The sequence below is a fragment of the Hippopotamus amphibius genome, chromosome 6, assembly GCF_030028045.1.
Source record: "Hippopotamus amphibius kiboko isolate mHipAmp2 chromosome 6, mHipAmp2.hap2, whole genome shotgun sequence".
NCBI classification, from domain to species: Eukaryota; Metazoa; Chordata; class Mammalia; order Artiodactyla; family Hippopotamidae; genus Hippopotamus; species Hippopotamus amphibius.
The window spans coordinates 71,806,898-71,833,969 of NC_080191.1; the positions used below are offsets into that span (position 1 = coordinate 71,806,898).

General features: G+C 44.2%; 2 protein-coding genes across 2 annotated transcripts; both read left to right on the forward strand.

The window, feature by feature from the left end:
* Nucleotides 1–5,253: 5,253 nt before the first annotated feature.
* Nucleotides 5,254–6,114, forward strand: LOC130855771 (BTB/POZ domain-containing protein KCTD2-like). Its single transcript, XM_057739741.1, has one exon. It carries the CDS (start codon nt 5,254–5,256, stop codon nt 6,043–6,045), a length of 792 nt encoding a protein of 263 aa, XP_057595724.1. The 3' UTR covers nt 6,046–6,114.
* Nucleotides 6,115–23,644: 17,530 nt separating this feature from the next.
* On the forward strand, nt 23,645–25,120 carry LOC130855694 (transmembrane protein 135-like). Its single transcript, XM_057739617.1, is given in 1 exon segment — nt 23,645–25,120. A coding segment is annotated over 1 exon segment (1,368 nt). The 5' UTR covers nt 23,645–23,657; the 3' UTR covers nt 25,026–25,120.
* The last annotated feature ends 1,952 nt before the right edge of the window (nt 25,121–27,072 follow it).

Here is a 27,072-nt window from a genome sequence, read left to right on the forward strand (position 1 = left end):
TCTTTTACCTTGTAAGTAATATCCTCAGCACCTTCTGGAAAATGTAGCCTTCCTCCTCCCCATTTCTCTAGGCCCCCAGATGTTGAGGTACGTTATCAATCAGAATGCATCTTCGAATCCTTTATACTTGACCTTTTAATGGCTTCAGAGTGATCACACCTTGGCTAGGTGCTTTCTACCACACAGCTCTCTTTGGTCCTCACAGCTAGGTGGCTGTAGTTGTTTACATTTCACAGACCAAGGTTCCCACAGCTAGGGACCTACGAATAACTCAGTCCCTCCCCATCATGGACAATCTAAAGTGTGTCCTGCCTTTGCAGAGGCATTTTACAAAATCTCATACTATCCCTAAGGATAAGGCATGGGGAGAGTGGACACACCACAAGGCTCCATCCTCCTTGGTGTCACTCATCAGGAGAGAGACATAGAGGAGACATTTATCAGAGCTATGGCAACTCCACATCTGGGAGGATTCTCTCCGAGACCCACTTTATCTCTGGTCAAGAGATAATAACACTAGAATGTTTTGGCTCACAGTAGGGTTGAAGGTCTTGTTCTGCATTTGGGTTCAATGAATCAAAGAAAAAAGTAAAGGATGGGGTGGTCCCACGGAGCAGCAGTTCATGTGAGAGAAGAAACCTGAGGGTCTCAGTGGCCCATCAGGCCCGAGTGAACCATGGTGTGAAGTAGCTGCTCAATAGCAAACGTGGGTTGCAGTGATGAGGACAGGCCTTTTTGAAAAATAGATATTTGCATGGAGCTTATTACATACCAGACACAGTTATAAGTGTTTCGCAATTTTTTCTCAATCCTGTACACCCCCATGGAGTAGGGAATATAATTATCACCATTCCCATTTAATAGATGATGAAACTAAGGCACAGAGGGATTAAGTACTTGATCCAAGATTATATAGCTGGTAAGAACAGAGCTGAGATTACAACCTGGGTCATTACCCACTAACATCCCCCCAACCTGTAGCATTCGGGTCAGGTCCACTCTACTCAGGGTCCCATTCGGGGTGGCTCCTTTATAGAGAACAGAGACCAAGTTCAGGGGATCCAGAGGAAGGTGTGCGAGTACCAGGCCGTATGAGGAACAGGGAACATTTCGCCTGGCAAAAAGGAGCCTTGGCCAGTTCTGAGGCCATTTGTCAGATATCTGAGGAAGAGGAAGCAGGTTGGTCTCCAGAGGCAGATCAAGCCAATGCTGGGTGATCTTCTGTCAGGATTGGGGAGGGGTTTGCTCACTGGGTGAAGAGGGCATTGAATTTTATCTCTGAACGCCCCTTCCAATGCTTAAATGCCTCAATTTTATTAGATCCATAAGAGTTAAGTGAACTTTCAGTAACTGGAAATTAACAAATTATCCTAAACATTTAGGTGTGTCTGTAAAAAAATAAAATAGGGTACTAAATCAAAGTTTTGACCAAGGCACACATTCAAGTTATGTGAAATTCCAAAGGAAAGGGCGAGACCACCAAGTAAAAATTTCAATGTAGATATTTAAGAACTTTTCATAATTCACGAACCCCACTGGCCACTTCAAGAATATGAGAATTGGGAGTGGAGGTTTTGTTAAAAAGATTTCTTCAGAGAGGTCTATTGTCACTTCCTTCGTCCCAAACCTGGTGTGGGGGCCGTCACGGGACAACTAGTCAAGCTGTACGTGCATTTGGGGTTCACATGGTGGCCTGGGCTGCAGGATCACTCGCCTTCCCAGAATTTGTCAGGGCAAAGGATGCCTGAAGATTTCGTGAGGGCCTGGTGGGCCTTATGGGAAAGATGGCTGGCCTGGGGCCACTCCAAGTTCAGCCCAAGAGTGAGGGCACCTCAGCAGCTAGAGTTTCCAAAAATCTAGCGGCTAAGATAGGAGTGAGCAGTCAGTAGAAGGAAAATGAGTGTCACCAAAGCACCCATAAATGGAGTATATGCAGGCAGTTAATACGATCCCATCCACTTGCTCTGATCTTGGAGGGGTGAGAAGCTGGCCAACAGCTGGGCATAAGGTAGAAAAAGAGGAAGGAGCAGCCCCTGAGTCCCTGCAGGGGGCCCACGTGCAGCAGGCTCGGCTGGCGTAGGCAGGAGCTTTCCTGTTATAACCAGGTTGGAGTTTCTTTTATCTCCAGGCTGTACGTTTTACATCTTTGGGGACTTTGCAGTTGTTGCTTGAACAGAAAAGTCACAGGATTCTGCTTAAGTGTTCGTCGGAGGGTGGGGAGGATGACTCCACTGAAAAGAAAAATGAAATTGACATGTGACCAGGTCCCATAAGTTGTACCAGCTCAGAGTGTGAGTTATATATGCTTCAGTTGAAAAAGTAGAGAGTACTGTGCTTGATGTGACGTGTACTTCAGACAAAGGAAGACTTCAAGGTAAGAACATTTAAAAAAGGAAAGAAAATGTTGACTTGCGAGAGAGTTCAAGGGAGTCAGGCTTCCGAAGATTGGCTCATCAAATAAAAACACAGTAAAGACTTGAAGGAAAGTTACCAGGATTCTCAAATGCTTCAGTCTGCTGTCCGTGGTTGAAAACAACTTTCTCACACGATGATCATATTCCCCAAAGTCGTGAGCTATCTTCAGACATCCCCATGGCAAACAGTCAGGGGAAAAAATCTTTTTTAGGGAGTCCAGGTTTATGGGACATTTTCAAAGTTTTATTATTTTGGAGACCAACCTCCAGATAGGATGGTCATGTTATTTTTGGCTTATTTCAGGGTGCAAAGTGATTTTTCTTTTCTTGACTGAAGTGTACAAAGTGCTTCGTCCTATTGGGAAGAAAGGCAAGTATGCATTTTTGCTTCTCCTTCTTTGCCAGCGTGAGTCTTCAGTCCATCATGGTGTTGCTGAGACATGAAGTATAAAACAGAAGTTGAGAATCTACGAGATGCTAAAATGATGGGTTTTTTAAACTCTCATGTAATTGTTGCTCGTGTCTGTGTTACCAAGATCTGTGTAATTTCCCCCTGACTGGAGAACATTGGTAAGTTTCATAACCCTTCAAGTGAAAATACTTCATAAGCCTCAAGTAATTTTTCTCACTAAAGGTGCGTTTGTTTTCGTCACGCATGTACTTGGGAACAGCAACAATAAAGGCAGAGGCGGGGCAGCGGAGGGAGCTGCTTCCTTAAGGACTGGCTCTGAATTTGCCTGGTTGATCAAAAAGAAAAAGGAGATGAGTGAGGGGAATGGTTATAAACATTACCTGTCTTCCTACCAACCTTTGTATAGATTTTCCCAGAAAATATAATTCTATCTTCTGGGGGAAAAAAAAGGAAAAAACAGAAATATATGATGTAGATCTGAAAATTTGGAAACTACTAGAAACTATATCATGTAAACCTACATATATTCCTACCAGAGTATCTTAAAATTTTGTCTAAATCACATCAATAGGCGAGGAGGGTTAACCCATTTTTCTGGGAGTCTGAAGTGGAGGCTAAGGGTGTCAGAAGCAAGTAGATGTTTATCTTCAGCTTCCATTTGATATTTGCAGTTCACTTTGTAACATACTTGTACTTTTTTAATATAAAAATGTCCTGCAAGTTTTCTCTTAAAATTGATGCTCAGGAGGTTGGACCAGGTATGACCCAAGATGTTGGGGCTATTTGGCACCCTCAGTCCTAGGCAAGCAGAAGGGGGTACCTAGGAGGGATTAGGTCATTAGAAAGTGATCATTAGAGAGTGTAGCTTTCCTGCTGCTCTGTCTCGAGCTATTAAACCACTGCTTCAGTTTAGATTTCCTTTTCTGTGGAACAGAGATCGAAATACCTGGTCTCTCGCCTTTCTTGCTTGTGTGTCAAAAGAATGATTCAGCTCAGGACTGTAAGGAACAGCGTGTGCTGCTTGGAGACCGAGTGCATCAGCAATAAATACAAAGTAGGCTTTTTTGCCAAATCATCCTCAAAGTAATTTAAGAGTTGGCCAGGATCACTCTTCTTAGTCTTATCGTGCCAAGTGTTTCAAGAACTCTACTAATTAAAATGGAAAGGGCGATTGTTTTCCTTGTACCATTAAAATGGTAATTCACCTGGCTGTGATGCTTTATAATAGCATCTATATAAATCAGTATGAGGATTCAGTAAGAGGCACTAAGGGAGTCTGATTTATACCCTCTCATTATTAAAATGAGAGATTTAAGTAATCCACATGATGGGATTTGAGAGAAGGGAGAGTCCTCGTGGGCTGAGATAACTTGGACAGAATTCCATGGAGGAAGCAGTGACTGAGCCCTACCCTCAAAGGTAGGCAGGAATCTGGACAGCAGGAGATGGAGTACAGGCTGGCAGGTGGGACAGGAGGGCAAATCTCTGAGCCCCCCCCCCCCCAGGCTCCTTGGCCATTATGAACCCTTTCTTTTTTTATGACCATGTTGTACCTGTTATATTTGTGTCATCAGGCTTCTGTGATGCTTCTTAATGTGTGTGTGTGTGTGTGTGTATTCAAGAGGGTGAAATTCAGCAGGGGAGAGCATAGTTCTAAATTCAAGCCTAAATTCTCTGAATTCTTTAGGGGTACAAGCCTTGACCTTTCAACCTCCACTAACTTATTCAAAGTCAAGTTCACAGTGTTTAGAATATCCTTAGTGGGCTGAATTGACTTATGCTAATTTCAACATGTTCATGTTCTTTTCTTTTTGAAGAACATGTTGATGGGAACGTGATAAATGTATTGTTTGAAGGTGGCATATAGCGGGATAGATTAGTGGCATTTGGTTTTCTTTCCAAAAATTTATTTGTTGTTTAGTGACAGTAAGAATGATTGATATGAAGTAAGTTATTTTGAATGACCTTTCTAGGACAATTTGTCTAATTCATCAAAGAGAACATCGGTTTTAAAAAATTAATTTCAGCAGCTGTATTAGTTTGCTAGGACTGCTGTAACAAAATACCTCAACCTGAGTGACTCCAACAACAGAAATTTATTTCCTCACAGTCTGGAGACTGGAAGTCCGAGATCAAGGTGTCAGCGGGGTTGGTTTCCTCTGAGGACCGTAAGGGAAGGATTGTTCTGGTCCTCTCTGGCTTAGAGATGACCACTCTTTTGCTGCCTCTTCACATGGTTGTCCCTGTGCAGCAGTGCCCCTGGTGTCTCTCCGTGTGTCCTAGTCACATCTTTTTATGAGAACACCAGTCGGATTGCATGAGGTGCCACCCTAACAGCCTCATTTTAACTTAATTACCTCTTTAAAGACCCTGTCTCCACATACAGTCATATTCAAAGGTATTGGGGAGCGGCGGCGGCGGCCCGAGATGGCGGAGCTGCAGCTGGACCCGGCGATGGCGGGGCTGGGAGGGGGCGGCGGGAGCGGGCTGGGCGGCGGGGGCGGCCCGGGTCGCGGGCCCCCCAGCCCTCGCCCTGCCGGCCCCACGCCCTGCGGGCACGGCGGCCAGCCCACCGCCGTCGCGCAGCCGCTGGAGCCGGATCCCGGACCTCCCGAGTGCGCAGGGGGCGGTGGCGCAGCCCGCTGGGTCCGGCTGAACATGGGCGGCACCTACTTCGTGACCACCAGGCAGACCCTAGGCCGGGAGCCCAAGTCTTTTCTCTGCCGCCTCTGCTGCCAGGAGGACCCGGAGCTGGACTCAGACAAGGACGAGACAGGGGCCTATCTGACTGACAGGGACCCTACCTACTTTGGTCCTATCCTAAACTGCCTCCGCCATGGGAAGCTCATCATTACGAAGGAGTTGGCAGAAGAAGGTGTGCTGGAGGAAGCGGAGCTTTACAACATTGCATCTCTCGTGCGACTGGTTAAGGAAAGGATACGGGATAACGAGAACAGAACTTCACAGGGCCCCGTGAAGCATGTGTACAGAGTCCTGCAGTGCCAAGAAGAGGAGCTCACGCAGATGGTGTCCACTATGTCTGATGGTTGGAAATTCGAACAGCTAATCAGCATTGGATCTTCCTATAACTACGGAAATGAGGATCAGGCAGAGTTCCTGTGTGTCGTCTCCAGAGAACTAAATAATTCTACCAATGGCATCGTCATCGAGCCAAGCGAGAAGGCAAAGATTCTTCAGGAGAGAGGATCTCGGATGTAAACGCCGGAGTCCTAAACGATGAGAGAGCAACCCCGCAGAGCGCCTCTGTGAAGTTAGGTCTTGCTCCTGTACAGTAACCAAGCTACTGCAAAGCCAAGCGGAGCCTGGACCCCCAGTGGAGAAGTGTTCTGGTCAAAACCAAAGGAACTACTTCCCCACCCACAGGAAGCCGAAGACAGAGGCCACTTCCGGCTGCAGAATACCTTTTCAGAAACCTGCTTTTGTTTCCTTAGCCAGTGTTACAATAAATCTTTATAAGAGCAGCTGGGCCATGTTCCAGTTGGAGCTCATGTAGGGATATGGGGAGAGGAAGAGGAAGGCCTGGGTCCCTGCACACGCTGTACTTCACGGAAGCCGGAGCAAGCGAGAGGGTTGTCCCTGAGATGTGCCGTGTTTTCACCTGAACGTGCCGCATTGGACGTTGGCAGCTGCTTTGTAACAGTCTTCCCCCTCCTGTGCACCCCAGAATAATGCAGCAGACACAAAGGATTCTGGCTTCAGGTTGTTGAATTGAGGTTTGGGTAAAGGATAGAGTTGCCAGAATACCCCACATTCCTGTGAACAATACCTCTGGGAGGAGGGGGACGAGGGGGTGTCCCTGGTTGTGGTTGGAGACTGGGGATTGCAGCTCTGAGTTCAGGGCACCAGCTGCTGCTGTGTTCAGCTTTGCCTCATTTGTCTTCAGCAGCCTGGACCACCCCATATAGCTTGCTTTCTCCCCAGGAAGAGGTTTGAGGCCGGCAGCATCTACGCCAATCAGGAGACAGACAGATGGGCGCTTTAGGTGGTTGGGGTAACTGCTTCCGCAGCCTTCTCTTGCCCTCCGTGGGCCCATCTTCCTTCCCCGGCTGTTTAAACTGGGACCGAGGATAAAGGGATGGCTTGGGGTGGGGACAGCTGTTTCTTTGAAAGTTGCCAAATGTGTTATGTTGTAGTATCCAAAAGTGCTGTCATTTTTGTGATCGTCTCTTGGAAATGCCTTGACCGAAAGTGCGATATTTGTGTCTCTTCTTGGTCTCTGACCTTGGCGGTGTCATTGAGCCTGCACCATCCCCCGCAGCGTGTGTGCGTTTGCTGGGCAGTCTGAGGACTCCCCCGTCTCTGACCCCAGCCCTCACCGCCACTTCTTTCTGTGGAGTGCCAGGGCGTCGAGGATGAAACGCTGCTCGACCCGGAGGAGTGAAGCCCTCCTTTGGGCTGTGACCTCAGAGTTTGTAACTGGACTTGCTCTCTGAGCTTCTGAGTCTTGGTGAGCAGTCATGCAATGAAAGGGGCCAGAGAACTACGACTTTTCCCCAGGTGACTTTCCTAGTGTGGCACATGGTCCGGAGGAGGGGGAGGTACCCGAGCAGAATGTTCCATCCGTAAAAGCTGCCTCAAGCACATGGCTTCTAGGTACCTTCAGAGCTGAGGTTCTCTCTCCTCCACAGCTCAGCTGCTTACTGCGTGGGTCTGGGTTTGTTTGGAAATGACTATTGACCGTGCCAAATGTCTTTGGAGCCTGTGACCTGCCCCTGCCCCGATGGCCTAACTCTTCTCTTCTCCAGGATTCTCACGTTGCCCTCATGTGTCTGTGTGTAGAGTAGGTAGAAGCGTGTGTCCAGGGCGTCTGCGGACACGCTGTGTCTGCACACCAATGTGAACATGCATGTCCGCACCTTGGAAGTCTGGCCCGTGCCCAGGATTTTTGCAGCTGTAAAATGTTAGAGGAACTGCTACCTACAGCAAAAAGGGTCACCCCTTCAGAAAGCTTGCAGGCTTCCATCCTGTCATCTTTCAGGGGGGAAAAAAGATTTGAGTGTATCAAGGAAAAGCTGCTCCGAGGCGGACAGAGAACTGTGGGCAAGGTGCCCTTTGGCCAATTCAAGTAAGAACCGTCAGACTGAAAGGAGGGAAAGCACCTGCAGCTGGGGCCTCGTGCCCGATCAGGTCTGCTTTCTGGGGCTTGCCTGATGAGCAGCCTTTGGTCCCCACCCAGCGAGGAGGAGCAAGGAGGCTGCAGGGCAGCCATGAGCCAGCCCCTCGGGATGCACTGTTTCTATCGCACTTCTCAGAGGTCCACCGTGGAGCTTGCTAAAAGACTGCTGAGCCCCTTGCTAAGTGCTCTGAGGAACTAGAGGGCTGGCTTTCACCAGGTTTCCCTCCTCCTGGCAACCCAGTGACAGGCTCAGCTGTTCCAATGCTCTAGGAATCTGAGAGTGATTTGTTTCTTAAGGTTTCTGGAAAAGTATTTTACCCAAGCCCTTTATGAACCAAGTTGGTGTTTTTTTCTTGAAAGCCTTCTCTCCCTGGGAGAGTAACTATAGACAGAGGTCTGCCCATTGGCTTGGGGGTATCACGTGAGCAGTGACCCACACTCTTCAGCTGCCCAGGGCTGCCACATGGGGAGTGTCTCTCTGCTTCCTTCTCTGCCCAGGTCCAAGGCTGCGGGTGATTCAGGCCAGACCCAGGGAGCAGCCTGGCATCTCCTGAGTGATGACTCAGTAGCCGCTTCCATCTTTTCCTCAGAACCTGCTCCTCTTTCTTGGCAGTGAGGCAGGGCCCAACCTCCTCTAGAGTAACTTAGTTTCTGCACAATTTACCTGATTGCAGGGGTGTCCATGAGATGAAGAGGAGGAGGGGGCAGAGATGCTGAGGGAGGAGGGCTGAGAAGTCACCCACACCCTCCAGCGTGGCCTTTGAGCCAGGCCTTAGGGACCATACCTGTCACTTGTGGGTGCCCTTTGTTACATTTGTGTGTTTGAATAAAGTCTGAAATGATGTGACCCTTTTTCTTTTCCTCCTGTCAATAAAGACATGAAACAAAAACAAACAAAAGAAAGGTATTGGGAGTTAGGATTTCAACATATAAACTTTGGGGAACACAACTCAGCCCATAATATAGAACCTTATTCATATTGTACCACACACACACACACACACACACACACACACACACACACACAGTTTTTACAAACAGACACACATCATTGAGTTTGTAATGCAAGTGGAAAGCAACCCAATATTTTATTAAGTTCTAGAATCATAGATCTGGACGGGAATTTCACTAGAGCTCTTTTAGTCCCTTTTCTTTGCTGTCAGAGAGAGTGAATATTTAAGCCATTCTGGGTAGCTATCTCGTGAGTGCAGTGGACAGAGGCGATGTAGTACAGACCCACATGGAAGTGTCTGCTTACTGTGAAAATACTGATGCCAGACGGCCATCTCTTCTGTCTTGCAGAGAACTATTTTTATTGTGAGATTATCTCTCTCCTATTTGGAAGGTGCTTGAAATAACTTTTTGTCTATGAAGTAATAATTGTTAATGATAGTTGTCTTTTTTTACAAATTTCCTTACTTGGCAAAATATGAATGTTGGCATTCCTATTTTTCAGGTCCATGAAATGCAGCTGGTCTCCAGGAAACATTTCCCAGAGACTGGAGCTGGTTTTATGAGATTGAGGCACTTCCTTTTGTCCTGGGGAAGCAACGGATTTTAAATCTAACCCATGAGAAATCCGTGGAAGCTTCGGAAGGATAACTGGTGGTGGACTTATGCTGAAATGCAGTGAGATAATGACAGGGACCACCGGAGGTGAAACTTACAGAAAGGAGAGTCTTGAAAGCAGTCTATTTCCAGGACTAGTCAGGGTAGGAGGACCACAGCTGGCACAGCATAAATATTCTGCCAGCTTCTCACTGGCATAGGGAAGTGTGATTCCTCACAGCCTGGACAGAGTATTCCTTTTACTTGGCAAGAAAGTACCACAAGGGCTCTTGAACAGAGCAAAGCTGGATCCTTGAAGGTTGGCCGTGGAGGAAGGACCACATGGGGAGGGTGCCTGGATGTCCCAGCAACATCTTTTGTTCCCTGGGATGATCTTTTGCTTTGGGGAGCTCTCAATTAGTCTTCTCCCACCCTAGTACATTGGTCAGGAAGTTCTGATTTTCATTATTATATTCTTATTTTTAAAACTTCAGAACTTCTTTTGGTGATATATACATAACATAAAATGTACCATTTTTTAAGTGTACAACTCAGTGGCTTTAGGTATATTCACAGTGTATGCAACCATCACCACCATCAGTCCCTAGAGGTTTTTCATCTTCCCAAACTGAAACTCTGTATCCATTAAACAATACCTCTCCATTCCCCACTTCTGCCAGCCTTTGGCAAGCACCATTCTACTTTCTGTCTCTATGAATTTGAGTGCTCTAGATATCCCATGTAAGTGGAATCATGCAACATTTGTTCTTGTATGTCTGGTTTACTTCACTTATCATAATATTTTGAAAGTTGACCCATGTTGTAGCATATGTCAGAATTTCCTTCTTTTCTAAGGCTGAATAATATTTCATTACAGGTACATACTACGTTTTGTGTATCCACTCATCTGCCGGTATACCTTTGGATTGCTTCTTCCTTTTGGCTATTGTGAAAATGCTGCTATGGTGATGTACAGATACCTCTTGGAACCTCTGCTTTCAGTTCTTTGGGGGTATATACCCTGAGGTGGAAATGCTGGGTCATAAGGTATTCCGTATTTACATTTTTGGGGAACCACTATACTATCTTTCATAGAAGCCACACCATTTTATATTCCTACCAGCAACACACAAGGGTTCCAATTTCTCTGCATTTTTTTAAAATTTATTATTATTTTGGGGGTACATCAAGTTCAATCATCTGTTTTTATACACATATTCCTGTATTCCCTCCCTCCCTCGACTCCCCCCCACCCTCCCCGTCCCAGTCCTCTAAGGCATCTTCCATCCTTGACTTGAACTCCCTTTGTTATACAGCAACTTCCCACTGGCTATTTTACAGTTGGTAGTATATATATGTCTGTGCTACTCTCTCACTTCGTCTCAGCTTCCCCTTCACCCCCCGCCCCTCCAAACCTCGAGTTCTCCAGTCCATTCTCTGCATCTGTGTCCTTGTTCTTGTCTTGTCACTGAGTTCATCAGTACCATTTTTAGATTCCGTATATGTGAGTTAGCATACAATATTTGTCTTTCTCTTTCTGACTTACTTCACCCTGTATGACAGACTCTAGGTCTATCCACCTCATGACATATAGCTCCATCTCATCCCTTTTTATAGCTGAGTAATATTCCATTGTATATATATGCCACATCTTCTTTAGCCATTCATTTGTTGATGGGCATTTCGGTTGCTTCCATGTCTTGGCTATTGGAAATAGTGCTGCAATAAACATTATGGTACATGTTTCTTTTGGGATTATGGTTTTCTTTGGGTATATGCCCAGGAGTGGGATTCCTGGATCATATGGTAGTTCTATTTGTAGTTTTTTAAGGAACCTCCAAATTGTTTTCCATAGTGGCTGTACCAACTTACATTCCCACCAACAGTGCAGGAAAGTTCCCTTTTCTCCACACCCTCTCCAACATTTGTTGTTTCCAGATTTTGTGATGATGGCCATTCTTATCGGTGTGAGGTGATACCTCATTGTGGCTTTGACTTGCATTTCTCTGATGATGAGTGATGTTGAGCATCTTGTCATGTGTTTGTTGGCCATCTGTATGTCTTCTTTGGAGAAATGTCTATTTAGGTCTTCCGCCCATGTGTGGATTGGGTTATTTGCTTTTTTGGTATGAAGCTGCATGAGCTGCTTGTATATTTTGGAGGTTAATGCTTTGTCCATTGTTTCGTAGGCAACTGTTTTTTCCCATTCTGAGGGTTGCCTTCTAGTCTTGTTTATGGTTTCTTTTGCTGTGCAAAAGCTTCTAAGTTTCATGAGGTCCCATTTGTTTATTCTTGATTTTATTTCCCTGATTCTAGGAGGTGGGTCCAAAAGGATCTTGCTTTGATGGATGTCATAGAGTGTTCTGCCTATGTTTTCCTCTAGGAGTTTTATGGTGTCTGGCCTTATGTGTAGGTCTTTAATCCATTTGGAGTTTATTTTTGTGTATGGTGTTAGGGAGTGTTCTAATTTCATTCTTTTACATGTAGCTGTCCAATTTTCCCAGCACCACTTATTGAAGAGGCTGTCTTTTTTCCATTGTATATTCGTGCCTCCTTTGTCAAAGATAAGGTGCCCATATGTGTTTGGGCTTACTTCTGAGTTTTCTATTCTATTCCATTGATCTTCCTTTCTATTTTTGTGCCAGTACCATACTGTCTTGATCACTATGGCCTTGTAGTATAGTTTGAAGTCAGGAAGCCTGATTGCTCCAACTCCATTTTTCCTTCTCAAGATTGCTTTGGCTATTTGGGGTCTTTTGCGTTTCCATACAAATCGTAAAATTTCTTGCTCTAGTTCTGTGAAAAATGCCATTGGTAATTTGATCGGAATTGCATTGAATCTGTACATTGCTTTGAGTAGTACAGTCATTTTCACTATGTTGATTCTTCCAATCCAGGAACATGGTATATCCCTCCATCTGTTTGTGTCGTCTTTGATTTCTTTCATCAGTGTCTTAAAGTTTTCTGCATACAGATCTTTTTGCCTCCTTAGGCAGGTTTATTCCTAGGTATTTTATTCTTTTTGTTGCAGTGGTAAATGGGAGAGTTTCCTTAATTTCTCTTTCTGCTCTTCCTTTGTTAGTGTATAGGAATGCAAGAGATTTCTGTGCATTACTTTTGTATCCTGCTACTTTACTAAACTCATCAATTAGTGCTAGCAGTTTTCTGGTAGAGTCTTTAGGGTTTTCTATGTATAATATCATGTCATCTGCAGAGAGTGACAATTTTACTTCTTTTCCAATTTGCATTCCTTTTATTTCTTTTTCTTCTCTGATTGCTGTGGCTAAAACTTCCAAAACTGTGTTGAATAATAATGGTGAGAGTGGACACCCTTGTCTTGTTCCTGTTCTTAGAGGGAATTCTTTCAGTTTTTCCCCATTTAGAATGATGTGGGCTTTTGGTTTCTCATATATGGCTTTTATTATGTTGAGGTAATTTCCTTCTATGCCCATTTTCTGGAGAACTTTTATCATAAATGGATGTTGAACTTTGTCAAAAGCTTTTTCTGCATCTATTGAGATGATCATATGGTTTTTATCCTTCAATTTGTTCATATGATGTATCACATTGATTGATTTGCGTATATTGAAGAATCCTTGCATCCCAGGGATAAACCCCACTTGACCATGGTGTATGATTTTTTTAATGTGCTGTTGGAGTCTGTTAGCTAATATTTTGTTGAGGATTTTTGCATCTATATTCATCAGTGATATTGGTCTGTAATTTTCTTTTTTTGTGACATCTTTGCCTGGTTTTGGTATCAGGGTGATGGTGGCCTCGTAGAATGAGTTTGGGAGTGTTCCGCCTTCTGCAATATTTTGGAAGAGTTTGAGAAGGATAGGTGTTAGCTCTTCTCGAAATGTTTGATAGGATTCGCCCGTGAATCCATCTGGTCCTGGGCTTTTATGTGTTGGGAGATTTTTAATCACAGTCTCAATTTCTGTACTTGTGATTGGTCTGTTCATAGTTTCTATTTCTTCCTGGTTCAGTCTTGGAAAATTGTATTTTTCTAAGAATGTATCCATTTCTTCCAGGTTATCCAGTTTATTGGCATATAATTGCTTGTAGTAGTCTCTCATGATCTTTTGTATTTCTGAGGTGTCCGTTGTGACTTCTCCTTTTTCATTTCTAATTCTGTTGATTTGCATCTTCTCCCTTTTTTTCTTGATGAGTCTGGCTAATGGTTTATCAATTTTGTTTATCTTCTCAAAGAACCAGCTTTTAGTTTTATTAATTTTTGCTATGGCTTCCTTCCTTTCTTTTTCATTTATTTCTGCTCTGATCTTTATGATTTCTTTCCTTCTGCTCACTTTGGGGTTTCTTTGTTCTTCTTTTCCTAATTGTTTTAGGTGTAAGCTTAGGTTGTTTATTCGATAATTTTCTTGTTTCTTAAGCTAGGACTGTATTGCTATAAACTTCCCTCTTAGAACTGCTTTTGCTGCGTCCCATAGATTTTGGGTTGTTGTGTTTTCATTGTCGTTTGTTTCTAGATATTTTTTGATTTCCTCTTTGATTTCTTTAGTGATTTCTTGGTTGTTTAAGAGTGAACTGTTTAGCCTCCATGTGTTTGTATTTTTTGCAGTTTTTTTCCTGTAATTGATATCTAGTCTCATGGTGTTGTGGTCTGAGAAAATGCTTCATATGATTTCAATTTTCTTGAATTTGCCGAGGTTTTATTTGTGACCCAAGATGTGATCTATCCGGGAAAATATTCCATGTGCATTTGAGAAGAAAGTGTAGTCTGTCGTTTTTGGATGGAATGTCTTGTAAATATCAATTAAGTCGAGATGGTCTAATGTGTCATTTAAAGCTTGTGTGTATTTATTTCTTTTCTGTTTGGATGATCTGTCCATTGATGTAAGTGGGGTGTTCAAGTCTCCCACTATTATTGTGTTCCTGTCGATGTCCCCTTTTATGGCTGTTAGCATTTGCTTTATGTATTGAGGTGCTCCTATATTGGGGGCATAGATATTTACCATTGTGATATGTTCTTCTTGAATGGATCCCTTGATCATTAGGTAGTGTCCTTCCTTGTCTCTTGTAATAGTCTTTACTTTCAAGTCTAATTTGTCTGATATGAGTATTGCTACTCCAGCTTTCTTTTGACTTCCATTTGCATGGAATATCTTTTTCCATCCCTTTACTTTCAGTCTATGTGTATCCCTTGGTCTGAAGTGGGTTTCTTGTAGGCAGCATATAGAAGGGTCTTGTTTTTGTATCCATTCAGCCAGTCTGTGTCTTTTGGTTGGAGCATTGAATCCATTTACATTTAAGGTGATTATTGACATGTGTGTTCCAATTACCATTTTCTGAATTGTTTTGGGTTTGTATTTGTAGGTGTTTTCCTTTTCTTGTGTTTCCTACTTAGAGAAGTTCCTTTAGCATTTGTTGTAAGGCTGGTTTGGTGGTGCTGAATTCTCTTCACTTTTGCTTGTCTGGAAAGCTTTTGATTTCTCCCTCAAATCTGAATGAGATTCTTGCTGGGTAGAGTATTCTTGGCTGTAGGTGTCTCTCTTTCAGGACTTTCAGTATATCCTGCCATTCCCTTCTGGCCTGCAGAGTTTCTGTAGAAAAGTCAGCTGTTATCCTTATGGGTTTTCCCTTATATGTTAGTTGTTGCTTTTCTCTTGCTGCTTTTAATATTTTTTCTTTGTGTTTAATTGTTGTTAGTTTGATTAATATGTGCCTTGGTGTATTTCTCCTTGGGTTTATTTTGTATGGGACTCTCTGCGCTTGTTGGACTTGATTAATTATTTCCTTTCCCATGTTGGGGAAGTTTTCCACTATAACTTCTTCAAATATTTTCTCAGACCCTTTCTTTTTTTCTTCTTCTTCTGGGATGCCTATAATTCGAATGTTGATGTGCTTAATGTTATCTCTGAGGTCTCTGAGACTGTCTTCTATTCTTTTTATTCTTTTTCTTTTTCCTGCTCTGTGGCAGTTATTTCCCCCATTCTATCTTCCAACTCACTTATTTGTTCTTCTGCCTCCGTCATTCTGCTGGTTATAGCATCTAGAGTATTTTTAATTTCAGTTACTTTGTTATCCATTGCTGTTTGTTTTTCTGAGTTCTTATGAACTCTTTCTTGTACTTTCTCTATTTTGTTATCGACATTTTGTATCATTTTTACTATCATTACTCTAAATTCTTTTTCAGACATATTTCCTATTTCCTCCTCATTTATTTGGTCTCATGGGTTTTTTTCCTGCTCCTTTGCCTGCATGGTGTTTCTTTGTTTCCTCATGGTTGTCCAGACTTTTGGGGTTGCTTGTCCTGGCGTTAGAGGTGTTTATAGAAGACTGTCCAAGCCTCAGACTAATGTTAATATTTCTGTTTCCTTAGAGTCTCAGCTGTAAGTGTCCTTCTACTTGCCTTGGGTTTTTTTGTATTATTCTGTGACCAGCAGAGCTTCCTTTATTGTTCGTCTGTAAGCATTAGTGTGTGGGGAGGGAGAGGGTACAATAGTGGCTCCTTTCCCTGGGAGTGAGTGAGCAGTGGCGCACTGTTGTTTCAGTTGGGCTTGGAGGTGCCTGTTGCAGAGGGACGCCGGTGGCTCAGGTGTAAACATGAAGTCTCAGAGTTGGGCCTCTCTTGGGTTTTTTTTTTCTCAGCAGCCTCCCTGCTGCCGGCCATTCCAAGGGGTTTTATTCCAGCCCCGCATGAGTGCCTGAGCGTTCCTGTTATCCCTGAGCGCCTTAGGTGGCCCACAGGGTGTCTCTCCATTGCCTGTTGCAGAGGCGTGGAAAGAGAGAGAGAGGCTATGCTCGCGGCTCCCCCCCCCCCGCCCCCCCGTGAGCCCGCAGCCTCCAGCCGCCATCATGGCTGGGCAGCTCTCAGGGGCAGGCCCTCCTTGCCGCGGACCTCTTCCCTCCTGTCCTCTCGGTCCATCACCTTACTGGCAACAATGTTTCTCACCCTGAACCAGCTCTCCGGTTCCCACGCTCCCGCTCCCAGACCCTCTGTTCAGCTGTGAATTGACGTCTCAGTCCGGGAACGCTGAGCTGCGGTGCGGACCCTCCGTATGTTTCTCACTCCCTCCCGTCTGCCACAGCTCCGCCGCTTCACCCTCTTTGAGCTGTCATAGATGCCTCCCTACTGGTTATGTCAGGCTCCTTGCCGTCCTTTCTGGTGTCCGAGGTCGTCTGCTGGTGTTCAGTTGGTTCTCTGTGGGAATTATTGCGTCTTTTGGTGCATTCCCAATGCATCTGTGGAGAGGGATGCATTCCACATCCCTCTACTTCGCCGCCATCTTTTTTCTCTCCCTGCATTCTTGCTAGCACTTAGTTTAGCAGTTTTCTGGTTTGGGTTGTTTGTTTGTTTGATAATAACCATTTGAATGGGTGTGAAGTTGTATCTCATGGTGAAGCATTGCTTTATTTTTTTATCTCTTTATTGGAATAGAATTGCTTTACACTGCTGTGCCAGTTTTTGCTGTACAACAGAGTGAATCAGCTGTATTTTATACACATATCCCCATATCCCCTCCCTCCCGCAACTCCCTCTCAACCCCCTATCCCGGCCCTCTAAGTCATCATCCATCATCCAGTTGATCTCCCTGCGTTATGCAGCAGCTTCCCACTAGCTATCTGTTTTACATTTGGTAGTATATATATGTCAATGCTATTCTCTCACTTCGTCCCAGCTTCCCCTTCGTCCCCCCACCCACTGCTGCCCCATGTCCTCAAGTCTGTTCTATATATCTGCATCTTTATTCTGAAGCATTGCTTTTTTAAAAAATGAATTACTTTATTTATTTTATTCGCTGTGTTGGGTCTTCATTGCTGCACATGGACTTTCCCTAGTTGCAGTGAGTTGGGGCTACTCTTCGTTGTGGTGTGCAGGCTCCTCATTGTGGTGGCCTCTCTTGTTGTGGAGCACAGGCTCTAGGCACGTGGGCTTCAGTAGTTGTGGCACACGGGCTTAATGGTTGTGGCTCATGGGCTCTAGAGCGCAGGCTCAGTAGTCATGGCGCATAGGCTTAGTTGCTCTGCGGCATGTGGGATCTTCCTGGAGCAGGGATCAACCCATGTACCCTGCATTGGCAGGCAGATTCTTAACCACTGAGCCACCTAGGAAGTCCCCTGAAGCACTGCTTTTTGATAGGTCGTTCTTTGACTTGACTCTAGTGCTTTTTAAAAATTAATTTATTTTTAAATTAATTTTATTGGAGTATAGTTGATTTACAATATTGTGTTAGTTTCAGGTGACAGCAGAGTGATTCAGTTACACATACATATATTCATTCTTTTTCATTGTAGTGCTGTACTGAACATCGGGGTGCATGTATCTTTTTGAATTATGGCTTTCTCCAGACGTATGCCCAGGAGTGGGATTGCAGGATCATATGGTAGCTCTATTTTTAGTTTTCTAAGGAACCTCCATACTGTTCTCCACAGTGGCTGCATCAGTTTACATTCCCACCAACAGTGTAGGAGGGTTCCTTTTCCTCCACACCCTCTCCAGCATTGTAGTTTTAATCGCATTTCTCTGATATTTAGTGATGTTGAGCATCTTTTCATGTGCTTTTTGACCATCTGTATGTCTTCTTTGGAGAAATGTCTGTTTAGATCTTCTGCCATACTTTTACGGAAGGCTGAGGAATAGAGCAAAAAAAGAAATAGTAATAGGAACCCCAAAAACCTAATTATAAGAGAGTGGTCAACTTGGGATTCTACTGGTATCCTCAACATGCCTAGAAATTTTTGAAGTCCAGACTAAGAAAAGCAAGATCCAGAAAGAGGCAGGACTTCACTAACCAGATTACATTTCTTAGGTGGGGACCCCAACCACACCACCAGTGAGAGTGGCCTCATTTTGTGGCTGCAACAGGACATCCATGGTGGGATACAAGACGAATAGCAGAGGATCCTGTCGTGTGTTGTGGGGTATGCTATGTCATGTGATTCCTTTGCCCTAATTCCACATTCACCAGACAATCTTCTAATCTGAAATTCTGTTCCCTAGACTGTGTAAAACATGTGCTCTGGTCTGCTTGGTCATTTGGTTTCTTATTGTAATTCAACAAACGGAGGGTCTGCTTATAAATCCTTCTCCTTGGCTTGGTCAGCATAAGCGCCTCACCCCTGGAGGACTGTGAAAACCCAGCTCCCTACACCTGCAGAGCTGAGGACAGTATGCTTACCACCCCCACATGTATCTCACAGCCATGCCTTGTCACTTCTCGGGAAACCGTTCCCAGATGGTGTCTTTAAAGCTCCTTTCTGGGGTGTTTTTCCCCTGTGTGGGCTTGACGTTCTTTTCTCTGTCTCGCTGAAGTCTCTGTTAGAATGGGAGAACTCTGCTTTTGAGTTCAGGGTTGAGAAAGAGTGAAAGAAGTTAATTTTGTGGCTTTTCCACATCATGAGAAAGTGACTCAATAAGTATTTATTGCATGTCTGCTATGAGCCAGGTTTTGGGTGGGTTGCTGGAAACACAGCAGTAGAGGAAGGATGCCCACTCGTTAATTCAGCATCTCTGCATTTCAGGTGTTGGCTGAATATCTAGCTGCACAAAATATTGTTTCATCTCTAGTTTTAGAGGTTGTTCTTCTCTTGGCATTGATTCTGATTTTCAGACATGAAATCTTCAGGCTTGTGAACACTTTTTGTTCCATGCTTTGTTCCTAGAAATAAGTTGCTGCTGTGCAGTGGAGAAGTGGGGAGGGACAGGAAGAGGATGCATCCAGAATTTCTCTGCCAGCTGTCAGTCACCACGTCTTTGAAGTCTGCTGAGTAACTGAGTACTTTCTAGGAAATGCCCAGGAAGGCATAAACCTTGATAGTGTAGAGAAATTTTAGAAGTAAGTCCATTTGCGAAGGGAGGAGGAACCGTGTGTGTGTGTGTCCTTGTTTGTGTGTGTGTGTCCCTGTGTGTCGGTGTGTATGTATGTAATGTTTCTAGCCTGAACTGAGTGGCCGGGGTCTTAGACTTCAAAAGTGAGATACAGGCTCAAGTCAAAAGGTAATAAGAAGAGGACTAAAGTCTAAAGTCCTGGAAGCATGGTCTCTTTAACTGAAGAAAATAAAAAATCCACACCCTGCAAAAGAAGTTACTGACTTAAAATGGATTCACAGAAAAGAAATCTGCAAACTTGAGAATTAAAATGACACGTGCAGGTAGAATGTGGTAGTTCACATGGAATCTATGAAAAGGAACAGTGCGCTGGGGAAGAAGACCATGTCAGCGTTTGTTAACCCTGGGAAGAGTCCTTAGAAGTTCTGATTTTAGAGAGTCAGGAGTGATTCCTCGCTGGGATGTAGTGCCTTTTAGAAATGCTTTAGGAATACCCAGCTGGCTCTGATCTAACCGTGAGTCTGACTCATAACCTTGCAGACTCAAATTTATCTCTGCGAGGTCCTCCCCAAGAAGGTGCAGGCAAGCTGTGGGCATCATCACTTCTGAATTGTGTGCCTAGTCACACTTCTGGGTAACGAGGGAATTAAGCTTCTAAAGCTGTGATTCTGAAGTTCTGATCTTAGGCTCGTCAGTGACCAGAATGTAGCCTGGGCCAGACTTTACCTTTGGGTTTTTTTTTGATGTCTTGGCTGGGAGAGAGAACGGGTGATGGGTCACGAGGCAACTTCTCTGTTGTGATGGGGACGGTGGTTCCTAGGAATAGAAAGAATAAGTAACTAATGAACCTTCATGGCCCAGGTCAGAGCGGAGGTTGGCATCCCGGGTGGCATGCCCAATTTTGGAATTTGGGAATTGAAGAGAAAGAAGATAGAATGACTGCAATTGGGAGTTTTGATCTCAAATCCAAGTGGGTCATTAGGTCTGCCTCCATACGAGCTGATCACCTCGGGTCTTTGGATCTGTGGCATTCGTCCACAGCTGCTTGGAGTGTCTTCCTGGCTGTGCTGTCAGTTGTGTGTGTGTGTCCTCATTTTTTAGGGTTTATAGCATCTTTTGGATCTCTCCTTAATGTGCTAGTCCCGTGCCTGAGTTGGTGGTCACTTGGAGAACTCACCAGCAGATGTCTACCCCTTAACATGGAAATAAAGGTCCAGTTCCAAGGAAACAGCTCCCCTGGCGCGTGTACCCGTCATGACCCACCAAGGCTATTAATGAAGAGCTTTTATTCCCTCCATGGGAGGTTCCATGTTCATATATGAGGGTGAGTCAAAAATTATCTGCACTCTGGCTATATTAAAACTTCTACGAATTCTATAGCCAGAGTGCGAATAGTTTTTGACTCATCTTTGTACATCTTCTCAAATTCAGGGAGGTGGAGAGGATTGCTTGACCTGTCTTTCAGAAGGCAAGAGGATGCCCAGGAGTGGCGTGGGAACCTGGGTTGGAGGAGGAATGATTGGATAATTGGAAGAAGGGATGAAAAGTGTTGGGAATGTGGATGGGAGAAGCCTCGAGAGGTGTCTGGGGCCTGCTAATTGCCCTTTGTGTTTGGGTTTGAGGTCTTCCCTTCCTCTCCCACTCCCATACACTGGCCTAAACGACCCTGTGCACACCTGGAGAAGGTAAACTTCATTTTCAGGTGGGGCTTTGAGGTGCAGTCATCATTTCTCATTATTGTTGTTGGCAAGGGTGCTTTCAGCTCCTCAAAAGAGCAATTAGTCTCTCTGTGCAGCTCCAGGAGGCTTGTTTGGGATATAGTTCCTCTGGAGGAAGTTATTGTTAATGGTGCTCATATTATGAAGAGATTTGACATTAAGAAACTCTCAGGAGGGGGTGTACAGGAGCAGCTGCATACTGAGCTCTGCGTTTGCCGTTTGCTGTGTTCTGAAGAGAGCAGCTGTCTGATTCCAGCCCCCGCCCCACCGTGAGGAAGCCTCGGTGCCCGCCCCCTGCCCCTCCCTCAGTGTGTGTGACGGCCCAGACGCGCCTCACTGCGATGAGACTGTCTCCCTCTGGAGGCTGCTGCCCAGACATGCTGGCAGTTTCCAAATGGTGAAGCCGTGCCAGCTTCTGTGTCTGCAAAGCTCAGAAAGGCAACCCGGGGCTTCGACAGTGAACATTATACAAAATCCTGCCTCCTACTTGCTGTCTGTCCTTGTGCACGGGATGGCCCAAGCTGGTTCATGTGAGACACGCGTGAAAAACATTGCCTTGTGGATTTTTTCAAGGGTGCGAGGTGAAAGCAGAAGCCAGAGGTTCTGTCCTCCAAATCTATCTTTGGAATTCAAGAAATGAGAGGAAATAGCCAGTGAAAACACAAGCCACTGCTTTTATCTGAAAGCCTCCACAAAGTTGGCTGCTCAGGGTGGGAGGGGCGTGGCCGGCATCCCATTCTGCTTCCCCAGAGAACCTCTTGTCTCCAGGTATTTGTCAGGTGTCCTCTCTTAAAGGGCAGGATTTCTACTCTCAGGACCGTTTCATCTATGGTCTCCATCCATCCTTAAATAGTTCATTTAGATGAACAGGAATGATGTAAGGGAGAGAAAAAGAAGGAATGAAAAGACATTTTCTTTGTGGTAGGTAAGTGGTTGATACTTTTTGATATCTGACTCTTTTACAGATATTTTGCTGGCTAGTTCCTGGCTGGCCTTGTGCAGGTGGTGCTAACGCTTCTTTCTGAGCCAATAGAGTAGCAGGAAGACCGCCTGGTCCCATCGGCCTAGGCAGGCACAGATGTGGGACCACTGTGCACAGACAAGGAGAAGAGCATAGCCATGGGGAGTGATGCTCGGAGCATGGAAAAGACCCTTTTATCTTTATTTTCTTTGTCGTTTTATATACTTTTTTCTATTTTCTATTTTTGACACCAGGTGAAGCCTGGTGCCTCCCCCTGCTCATTACATTGGCTGTAATGCTGATTTCCAATAAAAATGATATGATCAAGCCAGACTCCATCTTATTTTCCTCAAAAAGAAAAGAGAAAGATTATGATCATATTTTTGACTTGATAAAACATCATGAATCCCATGATGTATATGTTTCTCGTGATTTTTTTATATAAATTTATTTATTTATTTATTTATTGGCTGTGTTGGGTCTTCACTGCTGCATGTGGGCTTTCACTAGTTCCGGCGAGCAGGTGCTACTCTTCTTTGCAGTGCATGGGCTTCTCATTGTGGTGGCTTCTTTTGTTGTGGAGCACGGGCTCTAGGTGCGTGGGCTTCAGTAGTTGTGGCACATGGGCTCAATAGTTGTGGCTTGCAGTCTCTAGAGTACAGGTTCGGTAATTGTGGTGCATGGGCTTAGTTGCTCTGTGACATGTGGGATCTGCCCAGACCAGAGACTGAACCCGTGTGCCCTGCATTGGCAGGTGGATTCTTAACCCCTTCACCACCAGGGAGGTCCCTTCATGACTTTTAAACCATTGAAATGAATGCCTTTTGACTTATTTTTTATTACAGTCATTTTATTCGTTTATCAAGACCACTTAGATTAATTAACCACATGGTGAAGTTGATAGGAACTGGCTGGCAGGGGAGTTGGTCTTGTCTAAAGAATAAACCTAGGCTGGGGCTTCCTAGGTGGCGCAGTGGTTAAGAATGTTCCTGCCAATGCAGGGGACACGGGTTTGATCCCTGGTTCAGGAAGATCCCACATGCCGCAGAGCAACTAAGCCCATGGGCCGCAACTATTGAGCCCATATGCCACAACTACTGAAGCCTATGTGCCTAGAGCTCCACAACAAGACAGAAGCCACCACAATGAGGAGCCCATGCACTGCAATGAAGAGTAACTCCTGCTTGCCACAACTAGAGAAAGCCCGCGTGCAGCAACGAAGACCCAATGCAGCCAATAAATAAATAAATAAAAATAAACATTAAAAAAAAAAGAATAAACCTAGGCTTTTCTATCCCAGACTAGCATTTCTTAGCTTATAATAATAGTGCTGGTTACTCTTGACTCATCTTAACCTGGGTCCTGGCTATCACACTTCATGCAACATCACATTTAATCTTTACAGTAACGCCATGATGTAGGTACTGTTACCACCTTCATTCTCCTGATGGGGAAACTGAAGCTCAGATCATTTCTTCCCAGGCCTCTAGAGGAGACAGTTGGCAAACTTTTCTATAAAATATCAGAAAGTAAGTATTTTAGGCTTTGGGGGCCCTACTCTCTCTGTCACAACTACTCAGCTCTGCTGTTGTAGCACTAGAGAAGCCATAAAAGATACAAAAACAAATGAGGGAGAAGCTCACCCCTCCCAGCCCCAGCACGTGGCTTCTCGTCATGGCGGCTCTCAGCAAGTCCATCCCTCATGACTGCTACGAGATCGGCCACACTTGGCACCCTTCCTGCCGGGTCGCCTTCGTACACATCACCAGGGGCGCCCTGGAGGAGTCCCTGAAGATCTATGCCCCCCTGTACCTGATTGCGGCAATTCTCCGGAAACGAAAATTAGACTATTATTTACACAAACTGCTCCCTGAGATCCTGCAATCTGCTTCATTTCTGACTGCTAATGGGGCCTTGCATATGGCTTTCTTTTGCATTTTAAGGAAGATACTGGGAAAATTCTACTCGTGGAGTCCTGGCTTTGGTGCCACTTTGCCAGCATCTTATGTGGCCATTCTAAGTGAGAGAAAAAGCAGGAGAGGGCTGCTCACAATTTATATGGCCAACTTGGCCACAGAAACACTATTTAGAATGGGTGTAGCAAGAGGAACCATCACAACGTTAAGAAATGAAGAAGTCCTTTTATTCTGCATCACAGCTGCCATGTACATGTTCTTTTTCAGGTGCAAAGACGGTTTGAAGGGATTTACATACTCTGAGCTTAGGTTCATTGTTGGGAAGGAAGAAATTCCCACACATTCTTATTCACCAGAGGCAGCATATGCAAAAGTGGAACAAAAGACTGAGAAACAGGAGGAAAAACCAAGAGGAATGAATATAATTGCTCTAGTCAGGAAGCTTGTGGATTCAGTATGTAAGCATGGACCAAGGCATAGATGCTGCAAACACTATGAGGATAATTGCATCTCTTATTGCATTAAAGGTTTCATCAGAATGTTTAGTGTGGGATACTTGATCCAGTGCTGCCTCCGGATTCCCTCTGTGTTCAGGCATCTGTTTACACAGCCATCCCAGCTACTTTCTCTCTTCTACAATAAAAAAAACTTCCAGCTCGGAGCTTTTCTGGGCTCTTTTGTTAGTATATACTAGGGTACTAGTTGCTTCCTGCGCTGGGTCAGAAATCTGGATGATGAACTGCATGCTGGATTTTTGGCGGGAATATCAATGATGTTTTATAAAAGCACAACAATTTCCATGTATTTAGCATCTAAATGGGTAGAGACAATGTATTTCAAAGGCATTGAAGCAGGAAAGGTTCCCTATTTTCCCCATGCAGACACTATCATCTATTCCATCTCTACAGCAATTTGCTTCCAGGCAGCTGTCATGGAAGTGCAGACCTTGCGACCATCTTACTGGAAGTTCCTTTTAAGGCTCACCAAGGGCAGATTTGCTGTCATGAACCGAAAAGTCCTTGATGTTTTTGGTACTGGTGCATCTAAACACTTTCAGGACTTCATCCCTAGGTTGGATCCAAGATATACAACTGTAACACCAGAGATGCCCATCGAGTTTTCTTGAAGATGACTGTAACTTATTAATGTGGCTTAATGTTTCATTATTTTGTCCTGGAGAGTTAATTATGTTGAACGCGAAGAAGGGGGCCTGAGCTTGAATGTCAGTGTTATTTCAATGAGAGATGCTCTTTTTTTTGTTTGTTTTTCTTACGAATCAGAAATACAGAAGCTTTTTAGGAAAGTGCTGCTTGATAATTAAGCTCCCTCTATAGCCAGAATCTCATTCTGGATCACTGTAGTGGTTGACATTATGATATATTATCGATTAAATTATGTCCACAAGCAATATTAAATAGTCTATGTAGAAATGTAGTGACAAATAAGAGTATACTTAAAATTACTTCAAAAGATGTTTTACTTCATTCCAGTATAATTCTTGGTTAAAACTAAGAATATTTCTCCATTTTAGGATACAAAGGATCACGGGTACATGGATTTGGTCTGTTTCTTTTTTTTTTGTTTTTTGTTTTTGTTTGTTTTTAACTTTTGAATTGGTGACTATGGTAGTGAAATGTTATGGGTATGGAGTAACTCTTCACAGACAATGCTGCTTTATTTAGTATAGTCCAAATTAATTGGAAAAAGTGGCCATTCTTACTTCAGGGATGCAAAGACGGGTCTCATACTGTTTGGATAAATGCCGTGGTATCCGTGCTCTTTTTCCACTGATACCTTCATCTGTCTCCATGATCAGCTGGGCTCTTTGGCAGCCCAGTGAACCTATGTATTATTGGCAGGTGAGGAGCAAATGGAAATTGACATATCTGATAAAGATGAAACGGATGTTTTACTCTTTTACAGAAGTATTACACTTGAATATTTAAAAGCAAATGAAGTTACTTTTAAACCTCCTGTAGCTTTATTATGTTTGTTTTCATGTATAAGGACTGAATTCTTCATAGCTAAGTTTGTATGCTGTTGTCGCTTTCAAAGGAATCAAACTCTGTGGAACAAAAGTAGTTTGGGCAAGTTTGGCAGGTTGTTCCCTCAGCTGTTTCACCTGTACGGATGTTCGACAACTAAAAGCATTCTAAAAATCCAAAAAAAAACCAAAACAAACAAACAAAAAAACAAATGAGGGTAGCTGTATTCCAATAAAATCTTATTTATGGGCTCTGATATTTGAATTTCATGTAATTCTCTCAGGTCATGAATAATATCCTTTTGACGTTTTTTCCCAACCATTAAAAATATCAACACATTTTTTACTTGCAGGCTATAGAAAAATAGGTGGTGGGCTGGATTTGCTGACTCCAGTGTAGGTGACGATAGTGTGCAGGGGAGGAGGGGTGGGTTAGAATGAAATGGTAGGAGGAGTACTCCTGCCAGAGGGAACAGTATGTGTGCAGATTGCAGGGAGCATGAAGTATTGAGTTGGCCAAAAAGTTCGTTCATCCCATAAGATGTTCCAGGAAAACCCAAAGGAACTTTTTGGCCAACTCAATATTTGAGGAACTGTAAGAAATCCAAGTACAGCTTGATAGGATAGGAGGCAAGATAAGAAGAGACGGCAGGGCTCAAGGCATGACCTTGTAGGACATTTTCAGGATTTTAGGTTTTGTCTTTGGAGCAATGGTAAACCATTTAAAAGTACTAAGCAACAGAGTGACAAGGGCAATTTGTCTTTTTTAAAGGTCATCAGCTGATGTGTGGAGAATGGGTTGCGATGGGTTGGTAAGAGTAGAAACAGAAAAAATAGGAGGCTCAAGAAGTGGACCAGGTGGGTGATGATGGGGTCAATTAGTGACCGTAGCCAGAGCCACTTTCTGCCAACGACAGGAAGTTGGGATGGTTGGTTTTGCAGATGAGGAAAACATGGCTGGGAGAGCTGAAGCGTCCTGCCTGGCCACACAGCAAATGGAGGGAGCAAAACACGGAAGACCCTTGTCTTCTGACTTCAGATCCAGTGCCTTTTCCTGTGTGGTGGGAAATTCTTAATATCCTCAAATGGAAACGGTGTTCATCCAAAGCTACCGTTTATGTCTGAACCCCACAACCGAAGAGCTGCTCTTCTGTGTCTCACACAGTTCTTTTCTTCTGGAGAGAGTGCT

Bases quoted from the DNA above. Each gene is read 5' to 3' on its own strand.
- LOC130855771 (XM_057739741.1), top strand. From the start codon at position 5,254: ATGGCGGAGCTGCAGCTGGACCCGGCGATGGCGGGGCTGGGAGGGGGC.